General features: G+C 44.7%; 1 protein-coding gene across 3 annotated transcripts in view; it reads right to left on the reverse strand.

Moving 5' to 3' along the window:
* The window catches only part of ENOX1 (ecto-NOX disulfide-thiol exchanger 1), a gene marked incomplete at both ends in the record, with an annotated part of 282,081 nt that overhangs the window by 87,621 nt on the left and 173,728 nt on the right, over window positions 1–20,732 (reverse strand). For 2 of the 3 annotated variants that reach the window (XM_079721567.1, XM_079721568.1), the window contains one exon: window positions 16,615–16,799. In XM_079721567.1, coding sequence (XP_079577693.1) covers window positions 16,615–16,799 — 185 coding nt within the window. Of the gene's footprint in view, window positions 1–16,614; window positions 16,876–20,732 lie in introns of all 3 variants that reach the window. The other variant, XM_079721569.1, reaches the window with a different exon arrangement.

The raw sequence follows: 20,732 nt of genomic DNA on the forward strand, positions 1-20,732 counted from the left end.
CTAAGGATGGACATGGGTCATCACCTATGTTGCTTAACTCTTGATTAATGGTAGAACTTGAGTGAAGCTAATTCAATGATAACAATTTTCCCAATTTTCCTTTGTTAGTGCAAGTTGACGTTTTTATGGCTGGGAGGCTCAGACATCTAGGGGCAAGGTGAGGAGAGGAGAACTGTCCCTGAACTGAGTGCTTTGAATCTTCAGTGGCTCTGCAACAAGGTTTGCAATTAATGGGCACATTCTTCTGTCACAGAGGAGGTGTGAGGCAGAGGATGTCTGCTCGTTCCCCAAAGTCTCCACGTTATTTTAATACACTGGGGCTGGTCTGGGACCCCTCATTAGGAGTCTCAGAGTAACCAGAACCTCGTGGAGGTTTCCAAGTTTCACCTATTCCCTGTTCCAGAGCTAAGCCCTGGGGAGACGGGTGAAGGCCTCACCAGATAAGGACAGTCTCCCTGAGAGGCTTTAACCACCTGCAGGTGGTCTCCGTGGCAGTTACTTAGCCTCTGGACTATCTCAGGTTTGCCCAGTCCCTGAACTGCAGACTGTCTTTAAGGAAAAAAACAAACAAAACCACAGCAACAGTAGCAGCAGCTGCAAGAGAAAAGCTTAACAGAGACTGCCAGTGTGAAATGTGCCACATATTCTTTTTTTTTTTTTTTTTTTTTTTTTGCAGTACGCGGGCCTCTCACTTTGCGGCCTCTCCCGTTGTGGAGCACAGGCTCCGGACGCGCAGGCCCAGCGGCCACGGCTCACGGGCCCAGCCACTCCGCGGCACGTGGGATTTTCCCGGACTGGGGCACGAACCTGTGTCCCCTGCATCGGCAGGCGGACTCTCAACCACTGTGCCACCAGGGAAGCCCGCCACATATTCTTAATATCTGGGACTGAGATCCATTGGGTAAAATAAAATATAGCACCACCCATTTTGCATAGATCTCAAGGATGCAGACAGAAAATTACCATTTTAAACCAATCTTCTCTGCTTCTGGAACATTAAACGTAGGAAGCACTAAAGAAGTGAGCTGAATCGCTCAGACCCTTTACAATAAATTGTGTCAGCATGGCCATGAATGATAACAGCAGAAAAGGGTCCCAAGGTATAAAAATTAAGAGAAATTAAAGCTGTAGCTCTACACTTAATATCAATCTACCCTGTGATGATGTGTTCCTCCAGCCTTAGCAATCCCTCAACTTGAGATCGGCGATTGCATGCAATTTAACATTACATGTGGGAAGTGTACCCATGTCCTTTTAATGAAAATTTCAATCACAGGTTTTGCTGAAGTCAGCTGAAAGGCCAGCTTCTAACAATGATGGCACAGAAAAGATCATCTTGTGTGATACACAGCTAGTTACGTGTGCATTCTAGAAACAGGGAAATCAACACCAAGATTAGTGTTGATGACTTTAATTTTTTTCCAAAAGAAAGAATAGGGAGACCACGTTTTTAGGGACTGCCAATAGACTCTATATAGCAGTGATTTTTACTTCCTGATGACAATTTGAAAAGGTAAATCATGATACAAGTAAGTGACATAAAGCAGTTATATTCTAGTCCAGGTGATTATATCAGGATTAAGAAGGACTATGTGAGAATTACTTTGGGAAGTTTAAAGAAAACCACCTGTTTTGCCACTGAGTTCACTGTGGATAATCTTTAACAACATATGGATAATCTTTAACAAGATAATCTTTAACAAGATATTCATAAAGATATGGATCTTTAAGATATTCTGTAGTTTCATATTATGAATGGATATTCAGTGGCTATTAAAAAGATTGTATTATTCGGGTTTAACCTGTTAATGGGATTGTATCATATTAATAGACTTCTGCAACGTTGAACCAAACTTGCATTCCTGGAATAAATCCAGTTTGGTGGTTTATAAAATACCAGATTAAATTAGCTTTTAAAAAGGAATTTTAAATCTATGTTCATAAGTGAGACTGACATGTAATTTCCACCCCTCTTTTTTACTGCCTTTGTCCTGTTTTGATATCAGGTGTACTAGTTACGCTAGCCTTATGAGTTAGTTGGGAGGCGTTTCCTCCTTTTCTATTCTCTGAACAATTTTGCAAAAGATTGGCATAAATTTCCTTGAATGTTTGGTAGAAACTTCCAGTAAATCCATTTTGGATCTGTTGCTTTGATGTAAGATTTTAAGTTTCTAACTCCAATTTTTTTATGAGATCATCCAGGCTTTCAATTTTTTCCTGATTTAATTTTGATACGGTTTTTTTTCTTTAGGAATTTGTTTATATCACCTGAGTTTAAAAATTTGTAGTAAAACTATTCCTGATTTTTTCATAGTTCTTCAATCTCTGTCACATCTATAGTTGTAACTCATTTTCTTTTAAAATATTGTTTATTAAGTTATTCTCTTTATGGTCAGTGTTGCCAAATTTTTCCATTCTATTAGTCTTTTCAAATAGCAACATTTGGCTTCCTTGATCTTCTCTAATATATGACTCTTTGTTATTTTAGTAATGTCTATCCTTATCTTTATTTATCTTTCCTTCTTTGTGTTTATTTATTTTTTTTGTAATAAGAGTTGGATGCTCATTCCTGTTTCCAGTTTTCTTTTTTCCTTAAACAGACATTTAAAAGTTTAAATTTTTTCCTCTAGGTTCTGTTTTAGCTGCATCCCACAAGTTTTAATATGCTGTATTTTAATTATCAACTACTTCCAACTATTTTAAAATTACAACTCTGATTTCTTTTTAGACCTGTGGATTTAGATGTGTGTTTTAAAATTTCTAAGTATACAGAATTTATTTTAGTTATCTTTTGTGACATTGATTTCTAATAATTTTATTGTGATCAGAAAATATTATCACCCCTTTGAAATTTGTTGAGACTTGCCTTAAGGTCTAGTATGGGATTAATTTTTGTAAATGTCCCACATATATTTGAAAAGTACAGTTTCTGTACAGGTCCTGCCAATCAAGAGTGAGCTGAGTGCTATGTAAATGCTTCATCAACTGCAAACATGCAAACTGCAAACTGCAAACTGCAGGAACAGCAAAAAGAAGGGAACGGCAGAGCTGCTTAGAAAAATGTCCTCACTCCCTGACATCTTCTAGGGTCTTGCATTCAAAGTAGGCTTGGCATGTTGCCACTGTCCTTAAAGTATCAATGTGTGATGTAATCTCACTTTCAAAAGATTAGGAAAAACAATGAGGAATAAATTTTAAGCACTCTATTGCCTGGTTTGGAGTCTTCTTACTACTCTTTCTAAGCCTTGGTTCCTTGATAAGCATGATAAAAATGTCAACTCCCAGGATGCAAGGCTCTTAAAGCATTTGGATAGTAGAAAACATTGTCTGAACAGAAACATTTGTGACTGCACATACACACACTCAGTGTAAGTAAAAACACAACAGCTTATTTCCCAAGGTTGTAGTCATTCTTTCATAGCCCTGGGGCCACACCAGATGACGTCAGTGACTAATAAGCTCCTTAGCATCTAATAGCAGCAGAGAGCATTCATGACCCCTGAAGACAGAAGGGCTCCATCAATCCTTACACTTCAACAAAGATTTGTCAGAAATCTGGTTCTATTCAGTCAATGAGATGAGATTATTATGTATTCAGGCATGAGGAGGAAGAGCAGCAGAGATTATGAATGAGGGAAGTTGGGGCTTCCCTGGTGGTGCAGTGGTTAAGAATCTGCCTGCCAATGCAGGGGACACGGGTTCGAGCCCTGGTCCGGGAAGATCCCACATGCCGCGGAGCAACTAAGCCTGTGAGTCACAACTACTGAGCCTGCGCTCTAGAGCCTGTGCTCCACAACAAGAGAAGCCACGGCAATGAGAAGCCCGCACGCCGCAACAAAGAGTGGCCCCCGCTCGCCGCAACTGGAAAAGGCCCGAGCGCAGCAACGAAGACCCAATGCAGCCAATCAATCAATCAATCAATGAATTCTTAAAAAAAAAAAAAAGAACGAGGGAAGATGGTTTACAGTTTTCAATAGCTGAGAATAAAACGTGTGGCGACTCAACAATTTGTTCTTTTCTTCATCTGTTTATTCAGAGAGCTGTTGGCTATAAATGACTAAATTAGCCATGCAAGACTGGCCTTAGGTGCCAGAATTAGTCTCTACTCCAATATCAGAAGAAAAAAGAAACTAACAGTTATTTAACATGCTGGGGGGAAATCATAACCCCTGTGTCTCACCTCATTTTTCAGGGGGCTAGGAGATTGATATAAATGGATGTAAAAGGAAAAGAGTCTCAGAATGCAAGCATGTGGAGGCCCAGGAAGGAGCCAAGAACCAGGAATGAGGAGCCAGGAGCAGCGGAGGTGAGAAGAGGGCTTGGGGGAGGGGAATGCAGCTTAGCTCAGTGACTTAAATTCTATTTGATTAAAATCAGGAAATAAGTGGGCTGGTCTAGGGGCTCATCAATGCCCCTCCTAGCTTCAGCAGTCTGTATTCTGCAGTTCTCTTGAGGTAAAAATAGTGGTGAGGGCTTCCCTGGTGGCGCAGTGGTTGAGAGTCTACCTGCCGACGCAGGGGACACGGGCTCGTGCCCCGGTCCGGGAAGATCCCACATGCCGCGGAGCGGCTGGGCCCGTGAGCCATGGCCGCTGAGCCTGTGCGTCCAGAGCCTGTGCTCTGCAACAGGAGAGGCCACAACAGTGAGAGGCCCGCGTACCGCAGAAAATAAAATAAAGTAAAATAAAATAGTGGTGAAATTGAGCCCATCTCCAGTCCAAATTTTATATGTAAAGCAGAATTCCCATTATCATCACATTCTACCTTGCTTTTTATACTGTGGGTGGACCATGAGAAATGGCCAGCAAATCGTGGACTTAAAATCAAGCACATCAATCACCAGCTGGGCAGAAAAGCCGACTGAAAAGACCAAACCCATCAACTAAGACCCAAGGACCCATGAGGGAAAGGTCGGACCTCGGAGTGCTCCTTAAGTGACCTGGCAACTCTCAGAAATCTATGTGAGCTCATGTTATCCGACGTAGAGCGGTGAAACTACATCACAAACACCTCTTTTCTCCTTCTCCCTAAATGATAAATAGGAGGATTACCTGGGGAAAATTATATTGTAAAAAGAAACTCAGCCCAACAGCTTTTTTATGGACTTTACAGTTAGGTCATTACCAAGATCTTCCTGAAATAAATTGTGAGTAGCACAGAAGAAATACAAACCACCAGGGAAGAAATATAAACCCAGGAGAGAAGAAAACAAGATGCACAGAGAATTAGTGAAGGACAAATTTGCAGAGTCCCACTCTGCATTTAAATGACTGAAAAATGTGCAATGCACTGGTTCAGGAAATGACTTAGGATAAAATGTAAATCATGGGCGAAAACATACATCTCTAATACCGTGAATGACAGTGCCGGTGCTTGCCAATGAAAGCCTTCTGACCGGAATACCTGAGTGATACCTGGCTTAAAATAAATTAAAGCGGTGGTGTGGTGGACATAAAAAATGGAATGTGTATGCATGGGGGACAGCAGAATAAATTACAAAGGTAATTACAGTAAACTACAAAACAAACGAAAGAAGAAAAAGGTGATAATAAAGGTGTGGAGTGTCATTTTGCTCATCTTTCATTTATAAGCACCATTTGTAATGCCCCTTCCTTGGAAACCTATAAACAGGGTTCAAATATACTTTCTCCTTTTTTATCTTCCGCAATACTTCCAGAAAATAAAGCTGCTGTGGCCATTTACTTTGTGTGTGTGTGTGTGTGTGTGTGAGAGAGAGAGAGAGACAGACAGAGAGGGAGAGGCACTCAGAGACATACAGAGATGAAACAGAAAGCACCAAAGCTGGAGAGGTAATTACCAAACTGAGGAAGTCGCATCAAGTTAAGAAATTCATGAGGCAGGGTCTTTTCAGTGATCAACTGAGTGAAGTGGGTGGTCTATAAAGTGAGCACCAGATTGGGCAATAAATTGGTTTAAGTTTCCCTTGATGACTATTCAGGGTGCTTTGTTAAACAGAGGAGAAAACTTAGTCTTTAACTAACCATCTCACATCCTGGTACTGAATTCCCAATTCCACTCTTTGGTTACAAGTCCAGAAACGTTAACTGACTATGTCTGGCTAGCCCATTGGTTGATCTTTAAAATGGGCAACACTACATGTTTATGTGCAAAGAGAGAAGGAGACTGAAAGAATATATGTAAATGTTAACCACAGTTATATCTGGGTAGTGACACTCTGAATGATGTGTTTCCTTTTATATGCTTCTTTTAGGTTTCCAAGTTTTTTTGCATTGAGCATATACTCTTTTGTATGAAGAAAAATAAAACAAAAATCAAAACGACAAACCTGGACCCAGAAAAACTGCAGCTCCCACCTACGCTTCTTGGCCTCTCTGTTTATTCTCTTGCTCAGATAAAGAGGATTCTTCTCCCTCTGAGTCATTCTTCTCCTTCCTCTTTGTTTCCATGTTGTATTCTTTCACCGCCCCCCCCTATACTTCTCCCTGTTTTCTCTTCACAGCCTTCATTTCTGATGAGAAGGAAATGGGCTGCTTTTCCTAATCCTCATGTTTCCTCTCCTAACCAGCTGCACGGAGAAAGCCCCGGAGCACGACTCCCTCGCAACCGCAGCCCAACTGGAGATGATGGATAATTACATCAGTCTGGCTGGGAGCGTGACACCTGCTATACACAGGCGGCCATGTGTGCGTCTGGGTTCAGGGTTTCAGCGTGGATGAGGCTGCTTCTTTGCATGGTTAGACTATAAAGAAATGGAGTCAAGGCCAGAACACAAGGATTCATTTTAGTGTCCGTGGTTGGAGGGAGATAACGACAATGGCCGAACAGTACGTGCCTGCGGCCAAAGCCCATTTTGATTTGCTGCATTCAAGAAAAGATCCATTTTACTATAAAGCTGGTACTCTTGGCCTGGAGGCAATTTCTAAAAGAGGTGGTGGAGGGGAGGGTCATTCAAAGGTCATCCACCAACTAGGGCTGACAGTGTGCAGGAAAAGCCAAGTTCCTTTATCCTGGGAATGGCTGCAAATCTCCCAAGGGTCCATATTTCCTACTGCAGACACCGGGGAAAGCGGCAAAAGGTAGAAGCCAAGCGATTTTAATGGTCTGCAGGGCAATGCCATTATTTCTACCCCTGGCTCCCACATGCGTTCATCTGCTAGCCTCACTGCTTTCAGAAGAGACGATTACTAATGAGGGTGCATTTGATAATCAAGTTAATTACGGGCTGAACAGGAGCTCTAATGGTGAGCTGAAGCCTCCCAGAATTAAACTTTATTGCGCTTCTCTTTCTCGTCCCAGAAGTGAAGAGATTTCTTTTCACGGTTCAAATTTAATAAATAAAAGCCACGTGTGTGTTACTTTCTTCTTGCTAGCTCTTCCTCTGCTAACGTAAAAACCACATTAAGGGCTGTGACAGAGTCAGAAAAGAGGCAATGGGTTTTCGCCAAAAATATTTCTCACAAGCAAGGAGCGCTGGAAGGGTAGAGCTTCCCCATGTCCGGCTCCCCTGGTCACTGTGGCCCTGAAGCCTGGTCTTCTGGTCACTTCTCCACCTGGTCCGCTGTGGGGAGTTACGGGGTGACAGAGAGAATGCAGGGGCCGCGGTCAGGCAGGCCTGGGCTGGAAATCTGACTCTACCGCGTCCATGCTGGACCCTGGGCAAGTCACTCGTCACCTCCGGGTCTCGAGTTCTACCTGAGAAGCCGGGATAAGCTCATACTGCTGAGATGTGAGCGCGGAGTGGAGTAACGAAGAAGTTTTTGAGAGTAAACTGGGGCGAGCAGGTCCTCCGGCTGTAAGGGGCGGAGGGGCAACAGCACTGGCCACCCCAGGGTCAGGAACCCCAGCTCTGGATTTGTCCAGACTTACTCTGCAAGTCCTGAGTCTTCTCTTAAAACCTCTACATGTCTTCACGTTGGCCCCAGGAATGTGGCGATTGCAGTTTGCATTTGCAGAACAGCTTTTCCAAATGCGTTCACATACGTGACCTCATTTTACCGCCACAAACGCTGACCGAGGCTGGCAGGGTCCATTCTCCAGATGCAGAACCTGAGTGAGGCTCAGATAGGCTGATTTGTACATAGTTGTGCAGAAAACGGCCAAGCCAGAAACCCTCTCCCTCCTACTGCTTTGGTGTTTCCATTTTCTTGGACAGAAGCTCGGTGCCACTCACATCCATGAAGGCAGAGTATCTCCTTCGTTATCTGAAGGTCTCTGTCCAGTGAAAACAGCAAGATGCCCATGGTCCTCCCTTGTTTGAAACTGCTAAAACCTCAGGGCCGTTTCCTCTCCATGAGCTTCACTTTTAGTCCTTTGTATCTTGCCTGGAGTCAAATGGGAATGTGCCTTAGTAACTCCTAAGCCCCTGAGCAGATGTCAGGTGCGATCATTTCAAACGGGTTGGGCTTTGCAATGTGAAGCCCTGAGCCAAGAACCGGAGCACTGGTTACTATTTCTCGTTCCAAATGTCCCCAGCCATCCCTTCAAGAGTCTCACACTGCAGTGGGTACAGACATTCTGAGAAGTGCCAGGGAGTGTGATCTGCAAATGTTACAAAATGCACATGCTGCCACCAAGACAGCTGACGTCTAGCAGCCACAGGGAAGGGGCACTGAATTATAAATAAGGATTATCATCACCATCACGCAGGCTGCTATTACAATGCATCATCCCAAGGTACTGGTTGAAGAACAGGTAGAAGATGAAATGACAAACTGGGGTAGTTAAGGAAGGACAACCACTGTAGACCCCAAATTAAGCCGCGTTGTGAACCTTGATATCCTGCCCTGGAACCTAGGTAAAGCCACATCTGAGAGACGTACACGTTTTTTTGATTGTTCTGATTCTAGCAAAATATCAAAGACTTTTAACATGAATGTGGGAAATGCCTTGTAAGTTGTTTTCTATTCAGAAAGAAAGAAACTTCATCTGGGTAAGTTGAAATAAAATAAAATAAACATGGATTATGTCTCTGCAGCCACAGCTCGTAAAAATTCCAGATATGTGTGTGAATATATCTTTATGCATACATATACTTTTTGAACTTTTTTAAAAATAAATTTATTTATTTTTGGCTGAGTTGGGTCTTCGTTGCTGCGTGCAGGCTTTCTCTAGTTGTGGAGAGCGGGGGCTACTCTTCGTTGCAGTGTGTGGGCTTCTCATTGCTGTGGCTTCTCTTGTTGCAGAGCATGGGCTCTAGGCACGTGGGCTTCAGTAGTTGTGGCATGCGGGCTCAGTAGCTGTGGCTTGCGGGCCCTAGAGTGCAGGCTCACTAGTTGTGGCACACGGGCTTAGTTGCTCCGCGGCATGTGGGATCTTCCTGGACTGGGGCTCAAACCCGTGTCCCCTGCATCGCCAGGCGGATTCTTAACCACTGTGCCACCAGGGAAGCCTCCCTGTGTCAAATTTTTAAAGAACCCACTTAGGGCTACCCTGGTGGCGCAGTGGTTGAGAGTCCGCCCGCTGATGCAAGGGACACGGGTTCGTGCCCCGGTCTGGGAAGATCCCACATGCCGCGGAGCGGCTGGGCCCGTGAGCCATGGCCGCTGAGCCTGTGGCGTCCGGAGCCTGTGCTCCGCAACGGGAGAGGCCACAACAGTGAGAGGCCCGCGTACCGCAAAAAAAAAAAAAAAAAAAAAAAAAAAAGAACGCACTTAAAAATCCAACTTCTCTCTTGTTATTACATACTGCAGCCTCTTCCTGTCACCTTTTTCAGACTACTTATCTTCCTTTTCTCCTCCCTTAAACCCCGCTAATTTGCGGATCTGCTTCTTCGGTCTGAAGCGTCTATCTTCCAAAATATGCTGCCTTAGGTTCCTGTGTTCTTGTCTCTTAGACATTCAGAAAAGGTGCTCACTGGTCTTCCTTTCCCTTGTTTCTGGAAAGCCAGAATAACATGTAATATTCTTCCCCCACCCCCTCCCCGGGCACCATGCTAACCAAGGATTTATTCAACAACTGGATTAAGCTAAAAGCCCCTGAAACAGGTTCTTGTTCAAAATGTCAGACCTGGTCCACGTGTGTTTGCTTTTGCTCTTTCCTTCCTCCACAGGCAATTAAAATGTCTGTCAGTGATTAAACGTAAAAGAGCAGAGTGAATGGGAAGGGAATTCCATGGAGTTCTTAGTGTAGGACAGAGTCTGGCCTTTGTGGAATTCCCAAATGTCCTCAAAATGAAGCCTGCCAGTCAGTGAGCCACTGGGCAGGAGAAAGACTCAGCTGTGGAGGTGACCTGGACTCAGCCATTGGTAAGCCACACGGAGTCCTAGAAAAGTGACCCCAGCCCTTCAACCCCGACACAAACAGGCTACCACACATTACCTCACGTGAGAAGGAACCTGGAGCATGAAAGAGACGGACGGAGACACAGAAACCAAACAACCAGTCCTGGAATAAATAGAAATGATTCAGGAACAATAAGAATTAAAAAATACTAATTAGTATTCTCAAAAAGATTTGAGAAGATACTTCAACCAAAAAATAGGGCTGTGTGAAAAGATAGTAAACAAAGAACAGAAATAACATTTGCAAATAAAATAACATGATTATCAAATAGAAACTTCAGTGGAAAGGATAAAAGATAAAGTTTAAACAGATAATATGAGACAAAGGACAATGGGCACAGAGCATCAGCCTCGTAGGTCCCTTATATGACTGCTGGGCATTTCAGAAAGAAAATGAAAACAGAAATGACAAGTGAACAGTTATCAAGAGAACAGAGACCCCTGTTGCATTTATCCGTGTTATGTGTCTGCAGCACCTCGCCCAAGTTTTTTGTTTGTTTGTTTGTTTGTTGTACGCTGGCCTCTCACTGTTGTGGCCTCTCCCGTTGCAGAGCACAGGCTCCGGATGTGCAGGCCCAGTGGCCATGGCTCACGGGCCCAGCTGCTCCGCGGCATGTGGGAGCTTCCCAGACCGGGGCACGAACCCGTGTCCCCTGCATCGGCAGGCGGACTCTCAACCACTGCGCCACCAGGGAAGCCCGTGCCCAAGTTCTTTGTAGCACCACCTGTGAAGGCCACTGGGAGCAGTGGGCTGCTGGCCTTTCTAGGATTTTCAAAATTTTTAAGGGACATGCTTTTTTGCAGAAATTAAAAAGAAATTATCTAAAGTTGTCTTGGGTAAGTTCATTTTACCTGTCTTCCCCTAAAGTTTTCTGATGATCAAAACCACCACCACCCCCAGCAGAGCCAGCACCCCCACCACAGTCACCATCCCGAGCACAGCCATCATCATTGCAATCCTTGATATGACTCCTGCTGCCATAATAATGATCCTGACTTCGACATGTACACGTGAGACTTCATTACATATGAAATCAGGAGAGGAATCGAACACAAACTTTTCACTGTCTCTAAAAATGTACTTACTAAGCAACTGAATCATTTAAAGAAGATTTCACAAGAGATGCTTAACTTCCCTGAAGTGGTCAGATGCGCTCACTGATGTTCTCATTTCAACACACTTTCATTTATTTCTTAATATATATCCCAAAGACCAATCCTTGACCAAATTTTGGCAAAACTAGCTGGGGTTACTTTGTATTTTAAGAAAGGAACATTATTGTATTTCTCTTCTACAAAATTAGTCTAGCTTAGCTTTTGTAATACTTATACAGAGAAGCCCACATCTACCCTCTCTGAGCATAAGGGAAAAAAACCAATTACTTAATTTCTAAAATGGTGTTGATCGTAATAGTCCTCTTTCCCCCAATTTTTTTCTGGTCTCCCTTGCTGAAAATTGTCAAGACAGCTGACTAGCCCTGGTCTTTAATAATGGCAAGCCAAGAGTCTTAGAGAGTTCTACGTGGGCTAATGGTTTACTGGCCTAAGACAGCTGGTCTTCAGATGACATTTGCTAACAGCATGAAAGACCATCAGCTGGAAGTATGTATGAGGGGCCCTTCTGACATAATCACCATTAGTCACTCACAGTTTTATGACCAGCAGCTTATAATGGTATCCTCTTATCATCTAAATATTTACCAGTCCTATCAATATGATTTACACATGGCTTCAAAAAGAATTCTGATTTTGAAGTTGGTTATTTAGAAATATGACATACTGACTTATCCTCGTGAATAAAAATACAGATCCTGTTTACATTCAGGTGTGGTTAAAACCATAACGAGATACTAATACACACGTATTATAGTGGCTAAAAAAGACAGAGTAAAACAGAACCAACTAGCCATTCCAAGTGCTGGCTGATAAGGACACAGAACAATTGTAATTCTCATGTAAACCCTCGGGAAAGCACAATGGGACAGACGCTTCGGAAAACAGTTTAGCAGTTTCTTAAAATGTCAAACACACTTACCATATGACCCAGCAATCCTACTCCTAGGTATTTACCCAAGTGAGATGAAAAATTATATCCAAACAAAGAGCCTGTAAGTGAATGTTTATAGCAGATTTATTCATATTGGCCTCAAACAGGAAACCACCCAAATGTCCATTAACTGGTGACTAGATAAACAAAGCACGGCCCTTCCTTACCGTGCAATGCCATTCAGCATAAAAAGAATGAACAACAGACGCACACAGCAACACAGATGAATCCCAAATTCGTTACGCTGAGGGACAGAAGCCAGACTCAAGAGGTTGTACACGGTACGATTCCACTTATATGACTTTCCTGAAAAGGCAGGACCATGAGAGTAGAAAACAAATCGGTGGCTGCTGGGAGCGGGGTGGGCTAGAAAGGGGCATAAGGGAATTCTGGGGGGCGGTGATGGAATTATTATTATTATTTTTTCTTTTTTGCGGTACGCGGGCCTCCCACTGTTGTGGCCTCTCCCATTGCGGAGCACAGGCTCCGGACGCGCAGGCTCAGCGGCCATGGCTCACGGGCCCAGCCGCTCCGCGGCACGTGGGATCTTCCCGGACCGGGGCACGAACCCGTGTCCCCTGCATCGGCAGGCGGACTCTCAACCACTGCGCCACCAGGGAAGCCCTGGAATTATTTTATATATTGATTGTGGTAGCGATGGTTACATGGCTGTATGAATTCGTCAAAACTCAGAGAACCCTCAAAAGAGTATTTTTATTGTGTGTAAATTTTACCTCGATCGACCTAAGAAAATAATTCAGTGTGGTAACCTGAAGGTAAATAAGAATTTCAAATATGGGTACGCTTTTCTTGGATACCTAAAGATATAAACGAAAGCCTGCAACCTTACTCTCCCTGGGGCAGAGACAGGTTAACTTTGTTGCCAGCTTCAGATCAGGTTAAGGCTACCATGTTACCATGGATACAAGCTATTATTTCCTTTTGTGTGAAACCTCTAATATTAAATTGTGACTCACATGCAAGGCAAGGGGAGACTAAGAAACAACCAGACAGAGTCACTGAGGCTTTTTCATTTTTCAGAACCCTGTCCTTAATGTTTCCTCCATGAACTCATGAGAAACCACGTGAAGTCAGTGAACACATCCTTCAGGGATGAAAAGAAGAAAAGGGTAGAAACTTTTTGGCTAAACTTGAAGGCAATTCTAAAAATTGTATGCTGGTCTTAAGGCTGTTAAGACTTTATATTCTTCTGTTTGCTGCAGAAATAATTTCCCCCATATGGACTGCTAAAACAATGACATATGAGAGACCAGCCCTCTCCTCTATCTGTTGACTGGCCTGGGAGACGATGCTTTTCTGATTTATAAAGTGGACAGAGGGCAGACTGAGGGTGGGTTTTCAAGTCAGGAGAATTCTGTGCAGTGGGGCTCAAACTGGCAAGTTGCGGGGATTCACTCAAAGCGGGTAAGGTAGAAAGATGGCTCTTAAATAAGCACATATATTTAAAAACTATATTAAAGATGTGTTGCCACAGTGATCGCCATGCATCCACCTAACGACTAGTGAAAATGAAAATCATAACTGCTGCCTCTGAGCTAGTGCTTTCCGCATGCTAAGGAGGTGCTACGGGGACCCCTAGGGCATCACCTCTCCCCACACCCCGCCCTGTTCTTTATGATCCAAGAATCCCAAACAACCCAGAGCTCCCCAGAGGCACCAGGTGAGTTCTTGCCTCTGTGCCTTTGTCCATTCGTTCCTCCATTCAACAAATATAGTTTGACTATCTACTCGTCTGTTGCTGATTGAATTGTGTCCCCCCACATTTATATGGTGATGTTCTAAGGCCTGTACTTCAGAATGCAAGCTTATTTGGAACCAGGGTCACGGCAGATGTCATTAGTTAAGATGAGGTCACACTGGCATAGTGTGGGCCCCTTAATCCTATACAAATTGTGACCTTATAAAAAGGGGAAATTGGGACCCAGGCACACACGCGGGGAGAAGGCCATCCGAAGACGAAGGCAGAAAGCAGGGTGATGCAGCTACAAGCCAAGGAAGGACAAAGCTTGCCAGCAAACCTGAGGAAGAAAGGGGAGAGCCCGGAGCAGACTCTCCCTTGCTGCCCACAGAGGAACCAACCCTACCAGCTCCCTGATCTTGCACTTCTAGGTCCAGAACTGTGAGCCAATAACTTTCTGTGGTTTAAACCAAACCAGAACAAACCAAAACAAACCCCCAAACAAAATTCCCCCCAAAACAAAACAAACACAGTAAAGTACATTTCCTATGGACAAGGAGATTCTGCAAATGTATGAGAAGCCGCAAGAACAGAACTGCTCCTTTAAGGGGCTGGAGCTCAGTGGGGATGCACAGCGGGGTCCAGTGTGGGCCAGGGCGGGGCGCTGACACCCCTGCATGCTTCTTCCTGATTGGCTAAACTCACCCTCGCCTCCTGACTTCTTTCAGATTTGAATCTTCAACCAGCTTAAAGGTTTTATTTTTTTTCTTAACATCTTTATTGGAGTATAATTGCTTTAAAATGGTGTATTAGTTTCTGCTTTATAACAAAGTGAATCAGCTATACATATACATATGTTCCCATATCTCTTCCCTCTTGCGTCTCCCTCCCTCCCACCCTCCCTATCCCACCCCTCTAGGTGGTCACAAAGCACCGAGATGATCTCCCTGTGCTATGCGGCTGCTACCCACAAGCTATCTATTTTACATTTGGTAGTGTAAGGACGCAGACGTTGAGAATGGACTTGAGGACACGGGGAGGGGGAGGGTCAGCTGGGACAAAGTGAGAGAGTGGCATGGACATATATATACAGCTTAAAGGTTTATATCAACTTTTCATGCAACCAGAGTCATCTTTCCTGGAGGAAAAGAGGGCCCGACGCATGAGGTATGAGAGACGGCGGACGCTCCTCCTCCTGGCAAGGGCGCCACTCACCCCCAACGTGCGGACAGATGGACAAGCCCCGGGAGCTCCGCGCGGCAGCTGTTAACACCGATTTTCAAGTGCAGGGGCCTGAGCCCCGCCTGTAATGACATTTTCCTGGCTGGTTCTGACCTCTGAATCTCGCTGATTTGTCTGACACACACTGTGAACATCAGCGAGTCAGGACTCAAAGCCAAGACGCCAAAATTGCTTTTAAATGGCAGAAGATGTTTAAGATAGAATTTCTGTGACTTGGTCATTAACTTGTTTGTATCCCGATCCACGCTTTTTTTACATCCCTTCCTCTCAATTATTTTTTCCCTGCTTGGCGGAGGTTTTAGCAGCAGTTACCTCTAATCATCAAGACACTTTTGTAGGCAATTCAGGCTCCTGCTCATAGACAGCAGTCAATATTGGTGGGGGAAGTTGAAAAAAATATCCTACTCACTATATAATTGCCCATCGTCTTGCTTATATTTTCCTTCTTTATAGAAAACAATCTTTTTTTTTCCAGAAAAGAGTGGTTAGATTTATATATTCAGAGGAGTAATACAAATAACCATGTGTGATGATAATTTAGGCTATATTATTCTAAGATAACTCACACACCTTAAGGGTGTCATGTATCAATCAATGTTTTCAGATATAAACCCAGCTATGACTCTTTGATTCTACCCTCTGCTGCCAGTGCCCAGTTTTTTCCCACCCCCTCAAGCCCTCATTTCCCACAGTCCACGTTCCTTCCGCTTCCTCCAAAGCCCACAGCTTCTATCTCTTTCTTACATGAGCTGGAAAGACCCAGCTTTAACTTGAGTGTGCCAGGATGAAGCCTGTCGATCTTTAACAAAAGCAGAGATGCTGGCCTGTTTCTGAAGTGACCTATCGCCCCAAAGTTTAGTGCTTCATCCATCCCATCTACAAACATTTCTGAAATACACAGTGTGTTCAGAGAACCGGTCTACATCCTAAGTATCACCCAAGAGAAATGGAAATAATACAGTTTACGTATTCAGCGATCTCAAAAACAAACTCACCACGCTTCTGTAGAAATCAGTCTGCCTGCTTTTAAGTTGAGAAGTTCTAAGATTACAGAACACTGGTGTCACAACTGGCAAGGATTTTCTGACCTTTTGCCATGAGGCTAAATTTTATGTACGGAGCTTTCAAACTCCTAGATTCTCTTCCTCTGCTTCCCACTTCGAGGGTGTAGTGCTTCAACCTATTTCTTTAGCGTGGCTTCTCCCCTGACCCTCCCCTTGCACGGTCATCAGCACTTTCCTGACCTAGCCACTCAGCTTTTCTGCTGTTCTTTTTTTCTCCTCCACCTTTCCCAGCAAACAGCCGCCACTGCATACGCACGTCCCTTTCTCTCGAGAACAGAGACACCAATGCGGGCGCAGGTACCTGTTGCATGCCTTGCATGGTCTGCTGCAGGAACTGCACCTGCTGGTCCTTGGTCAGGTTTTCTTCCGTTCGAAACAGCTGCTCTTTCTCCTGCTTCAGCAGCTCCACTTCGTTCCTGTAGGCGTCCAGCTGCCACCGGAGGCTGTCGTTCTCTTCTTTAAGCGCGTAGGCCTGGGCGGCCAGGGCTAAGGGGCAAAACAGAATGAGTTCAAGTGAGTGACCTTCTCGCTTAGATGGACAGCCTTCAGTGCGACAGGGATTCTAAACCGGATTCTGAACGTTTGTACCAAACCCAAATGAGCTACCCTGGGGTGCTTTATTTTGCAGCTGGTGAGCATTGCTTCTTTGGGAATTTTTTGCTATTTTATTTGTCCTGTCTTATGTATGACTGTGGGCACAGGATTGACTCCTTCCAAATCCTTGTCTCTTGACCTCTTTCCCGATCCTAGGCTCCCTCTCAGAAACTAATCCGTGTTGCTAGGTGATGAGAGTGCTCAGAATTGCAGGCAATCGTCGTATCTACCTCGTGGCTGCCCTTTCCCTTTCGGCAGGACGGCAGGACGGCTTAGCTCCTTGGAGGGCCACTTTCTTTCAAATTATCAGCGGCCCCCCAATGGAGGCACGCAGCCGCAGCCGCCCAGGGGAGCTGGGGATTGATCCACACACACACTGTTCCTTCCTGATCTACTGCCGGGTCAGACTGACTGCATGAGTCAGCTAGTTAGTTAGTTTCCTCTGACTCCTATCAGAATGCTGACCTGGCTCCATCTGTTTCACCAACTGATTCCTACCCTAATACTCCTTCCTGAAACCTGAAATTCTCTATGTGCAGATTCAGAGCTCACTCACATCTCCACCTGACTGAGAAACCGAGACACTTAATTCAGGGTCTTATGCATCTCAAGGCTCCAAAAACAACTGAAATGGAATAAAACAGAGTGAATGGTTCAAAACAAAATTGAGGAGGGTGACTCCCTTCCCTAGGTTCCAGCTTACTGCTTGGTGGTCTCTGCAATAATCACAATAGCTTTCTAAGCACTCTCTGTAGAATAGACGCTGGACCAGGAACTAACTCACTTCATCCCCCCGTCAAGCCTCTGATGTGGGTGCTGCTCTTAACCACCCCCTCTTTAGAGATGCGAAAAATGAGGCTCAGGGAAGTTAGAGAACTTGTCTGATCCCACAAAGAGAGTAGCATCAACAGCCTTCAAACCCAGATTGGGTTCCAGAGTCTCTGCTCCCTGTCACTGGGCTATTCTGCCAGCCAGATGAGTTTAGTTCTTACCAGACTGTTTGAAAAGAACTCCAAATGCTCGCCCTCTACTTTCTCACCAGTTTCCCATGCTTTCGTCCCCCCTCCTTCAGAAAATCCATTCTCTACTTTTGTAAGCAAGAGAAAAGTGAAGATATTTTAAAAGCTTGTCATCAGAAGCTTCTTTAAAGAAGTAACTTCCGGTTGGTAAGGGCATGGCACGGAGTCCCTGTCCAGCAGGTTCTCGGTCCAGGATCATTTCCGCACCCCACACCATATGCAATCCCAATCCCAGAGCCAAATCGAGGTCAGCCTCTCGGATGTTCCAGCCACACATTGCTGTGCAATGGTGACAGATCTGTACGGAGGTGCTCTGAAACCTCAGTGAGTTCTCTCCTTAAATATCAACCATCAAGGGCTTCCCTGGTGGCGCAGTGGTTGAGAGTCCGCCTGCCGATGCAGGGGACACGGGTTCGTGCCCCGGTCCGGGAGGATCCCACATGCCGCGGAGCGGCTAGGCCCGTGAGCCATGGCCGCTGAGCCTGCGCGTCCGGAGCCTGTGCTCCGCAACGGGAGAGGCCACAACAGTGAGAGGCCCGCATACCGAAAAAAAAAAAAAATCAACCATCAAATTACGTTAATAGTAGTTTTATAGTTGAGTGTTTTATGGTATTCTACTTCGCAAAATGATTATGTATAGTACACACTGAAATACTAATCAAATAGAACATGCAATTAACCAGAAAATTCCCTACCTCAAACCATCAGGGATCAATTAGTCGACAAGCAGTTACTGCAAATGTACTCCATGCCCGAGCCTGTCTGGGCATCTTGGATCACATGACAAGGAGACAGAGTATGTCTCTTCTCTCAAGGAGCTTGAAATATAATAGAAACCAACACGTTTGAAAGGAACACACTCAAAGCAAGAGAGAAGAGCCTGATGCCTGGCATATAGTAGGCACTCAATAAATGTTGGTTGGATAAATAAACAAGTGACTAATTTAGTGTCAAGGTTTATTGCAAGAGAATCCATCCTACAGGAATTCAGAGAAGAGAAAGGAAAAGGCAGACTGGATTAATAAAAGAGGGCTTTGGGGCTTCCCTGGTGGAGCAGTGGTTGAAAATCCGCCTGCCAATGCAGGGGACACGGGTTCGAGCCCTGGTCTGGGAGGATCCCACACGCCACGGAGCATCTAGGCCCGTGAGCCACAACTACTGAGCCTGCGCGTCTGGAGCCTGTGCTCCGCAACAAGAGAGGCCGCGACAGTGAGAGGCCCGCGCACCGCGATGAAGAGTGGCCCCCGCTCGCCGCAACTAGAGAAAGCCCTCGCACAGAAACGAAGACCCAACACAGCCATAAATAAATAAATAAATAAATAATTTTTTTAAAAAAAGAGGGCTTTGAAGGGTGAAAGCCCAAGAACTGGGGAAGGGCACCTCACTCAGGGGCAAGAGCAGAAGCAAAGCCCAGAGATGAGAACTGAAGATAGAATATTTGGGGCAGGAAGCAGGGAACCTTGACCAAAGGCAAGAGTCTGTCTGGAAGCAGTGAGAGAAAGCTGAGCCATGACGGGTGATGAGAGAGGATGGAGGTTCAGAAGTCAGGCTGGAGAGGTAGGGTCAAATGGGGAGGCCAACTGAGAACCACTGAAGGTGCCCAGGCGGCAGAGGGACGTGATGAAATCAGTGATTTAGGAACATTGGCTTGGCAATGGTGCATGGAACGAACTGGAGGCTGAAGAGGATGGATATAGGAAATTTTATTTGGTGTATATGTGTGTGCAAAACAGAGGAACTGCCAATTTTACAGTTTTCAGGGACTGACATAAAATCGGAAACGGGGCTTCCCTGGTGGCGCAGTGGTTGAGAGTCCATGTGCCGATGCAGGGGACACGGGTTCGTGCCCCAGTCCGGGAAGATCCCACATGCCACGGAGCGGCTGGGCCCGTGAGCCATGGCTGCTGAGCCTGCGCAGCCGGAGCCTGTGCTCCGCAACAGGAGAGGCCACAACAGTGAGAAGCCCGCGTACCGAAAAAAAAAAAAAAAAAAAAATCGGAAATGATCCAGGGTATACCCAGGAGTATGAGCTAGTGCTTTTTCAACACTGCACAGCCCAACTTCAGATCTTGTCCACACCCTGAGGTACCAACTCCTGACAATTCAGTTTACCAACCCCTAAGGAAATGGTTATGAGACATCATTTAAGAGAGGGATGTTGTAATAGGGCAAAATTACAGAAAATGCAAATGATGGAAAAAGTGTTGGCGCTACAGAAGCACATTACTACATTTAGTAGCATTCAAAGACACTTAAGTCATTTCCTTAGGAAGCTCTATCTGGCCCTTTCTCAATTCAGAGTGGCATTTTTATTATCATAACTGATAGCAGGTGTTTGTGAAGAAATCGATTAGTATGCAGGGATGGAAATCACATTTTCCAAATGAATTGCATAGTCTGCAAGATATGCTGAAATCTGTGTAGCAAAATGCAAGCAGCTATAAAGCATGTGCCAGCAACATTATTTCAATAAATTGTCTGAACATAAATACATATAGGGAAGTGCACCATCCATTATTTTAGGGCTTCTCTTATAAGCCTGTGGAATGGCACCGCTGACATTTCTTATTCTTGGCTTAAGCCAACTGACCACTGTTCCTACCAAGTAGGATGCAGTGTCATTAGCATTTCTGGAATACGAATGTGATATCATCATATAAAAAAAGATGAAAAAAACCCAGCAGCTGTAACTCCATCCCCCATCCCCCCCCAAATCAATACCATAGCCAATCCCATCAACGTTTTTATAATTGAGGCATATAACTGATTTACATTCCTTATTAAATAATTTCAAGCTTGATATTTG

The sequence above is a fragment of the Hyperoodon ampullatus genome (assembly GCF_949752795.1).
Source record: "Hyperoodon ampullatus genome assembly, chromosome: 16".
Lineage (NCBI taxonomy): Eukaryota > Metazoa > Chordata > Mammalia > Artiodactyla > Ziphiidae > Hyperoodon > Hyperoodon ampullatus.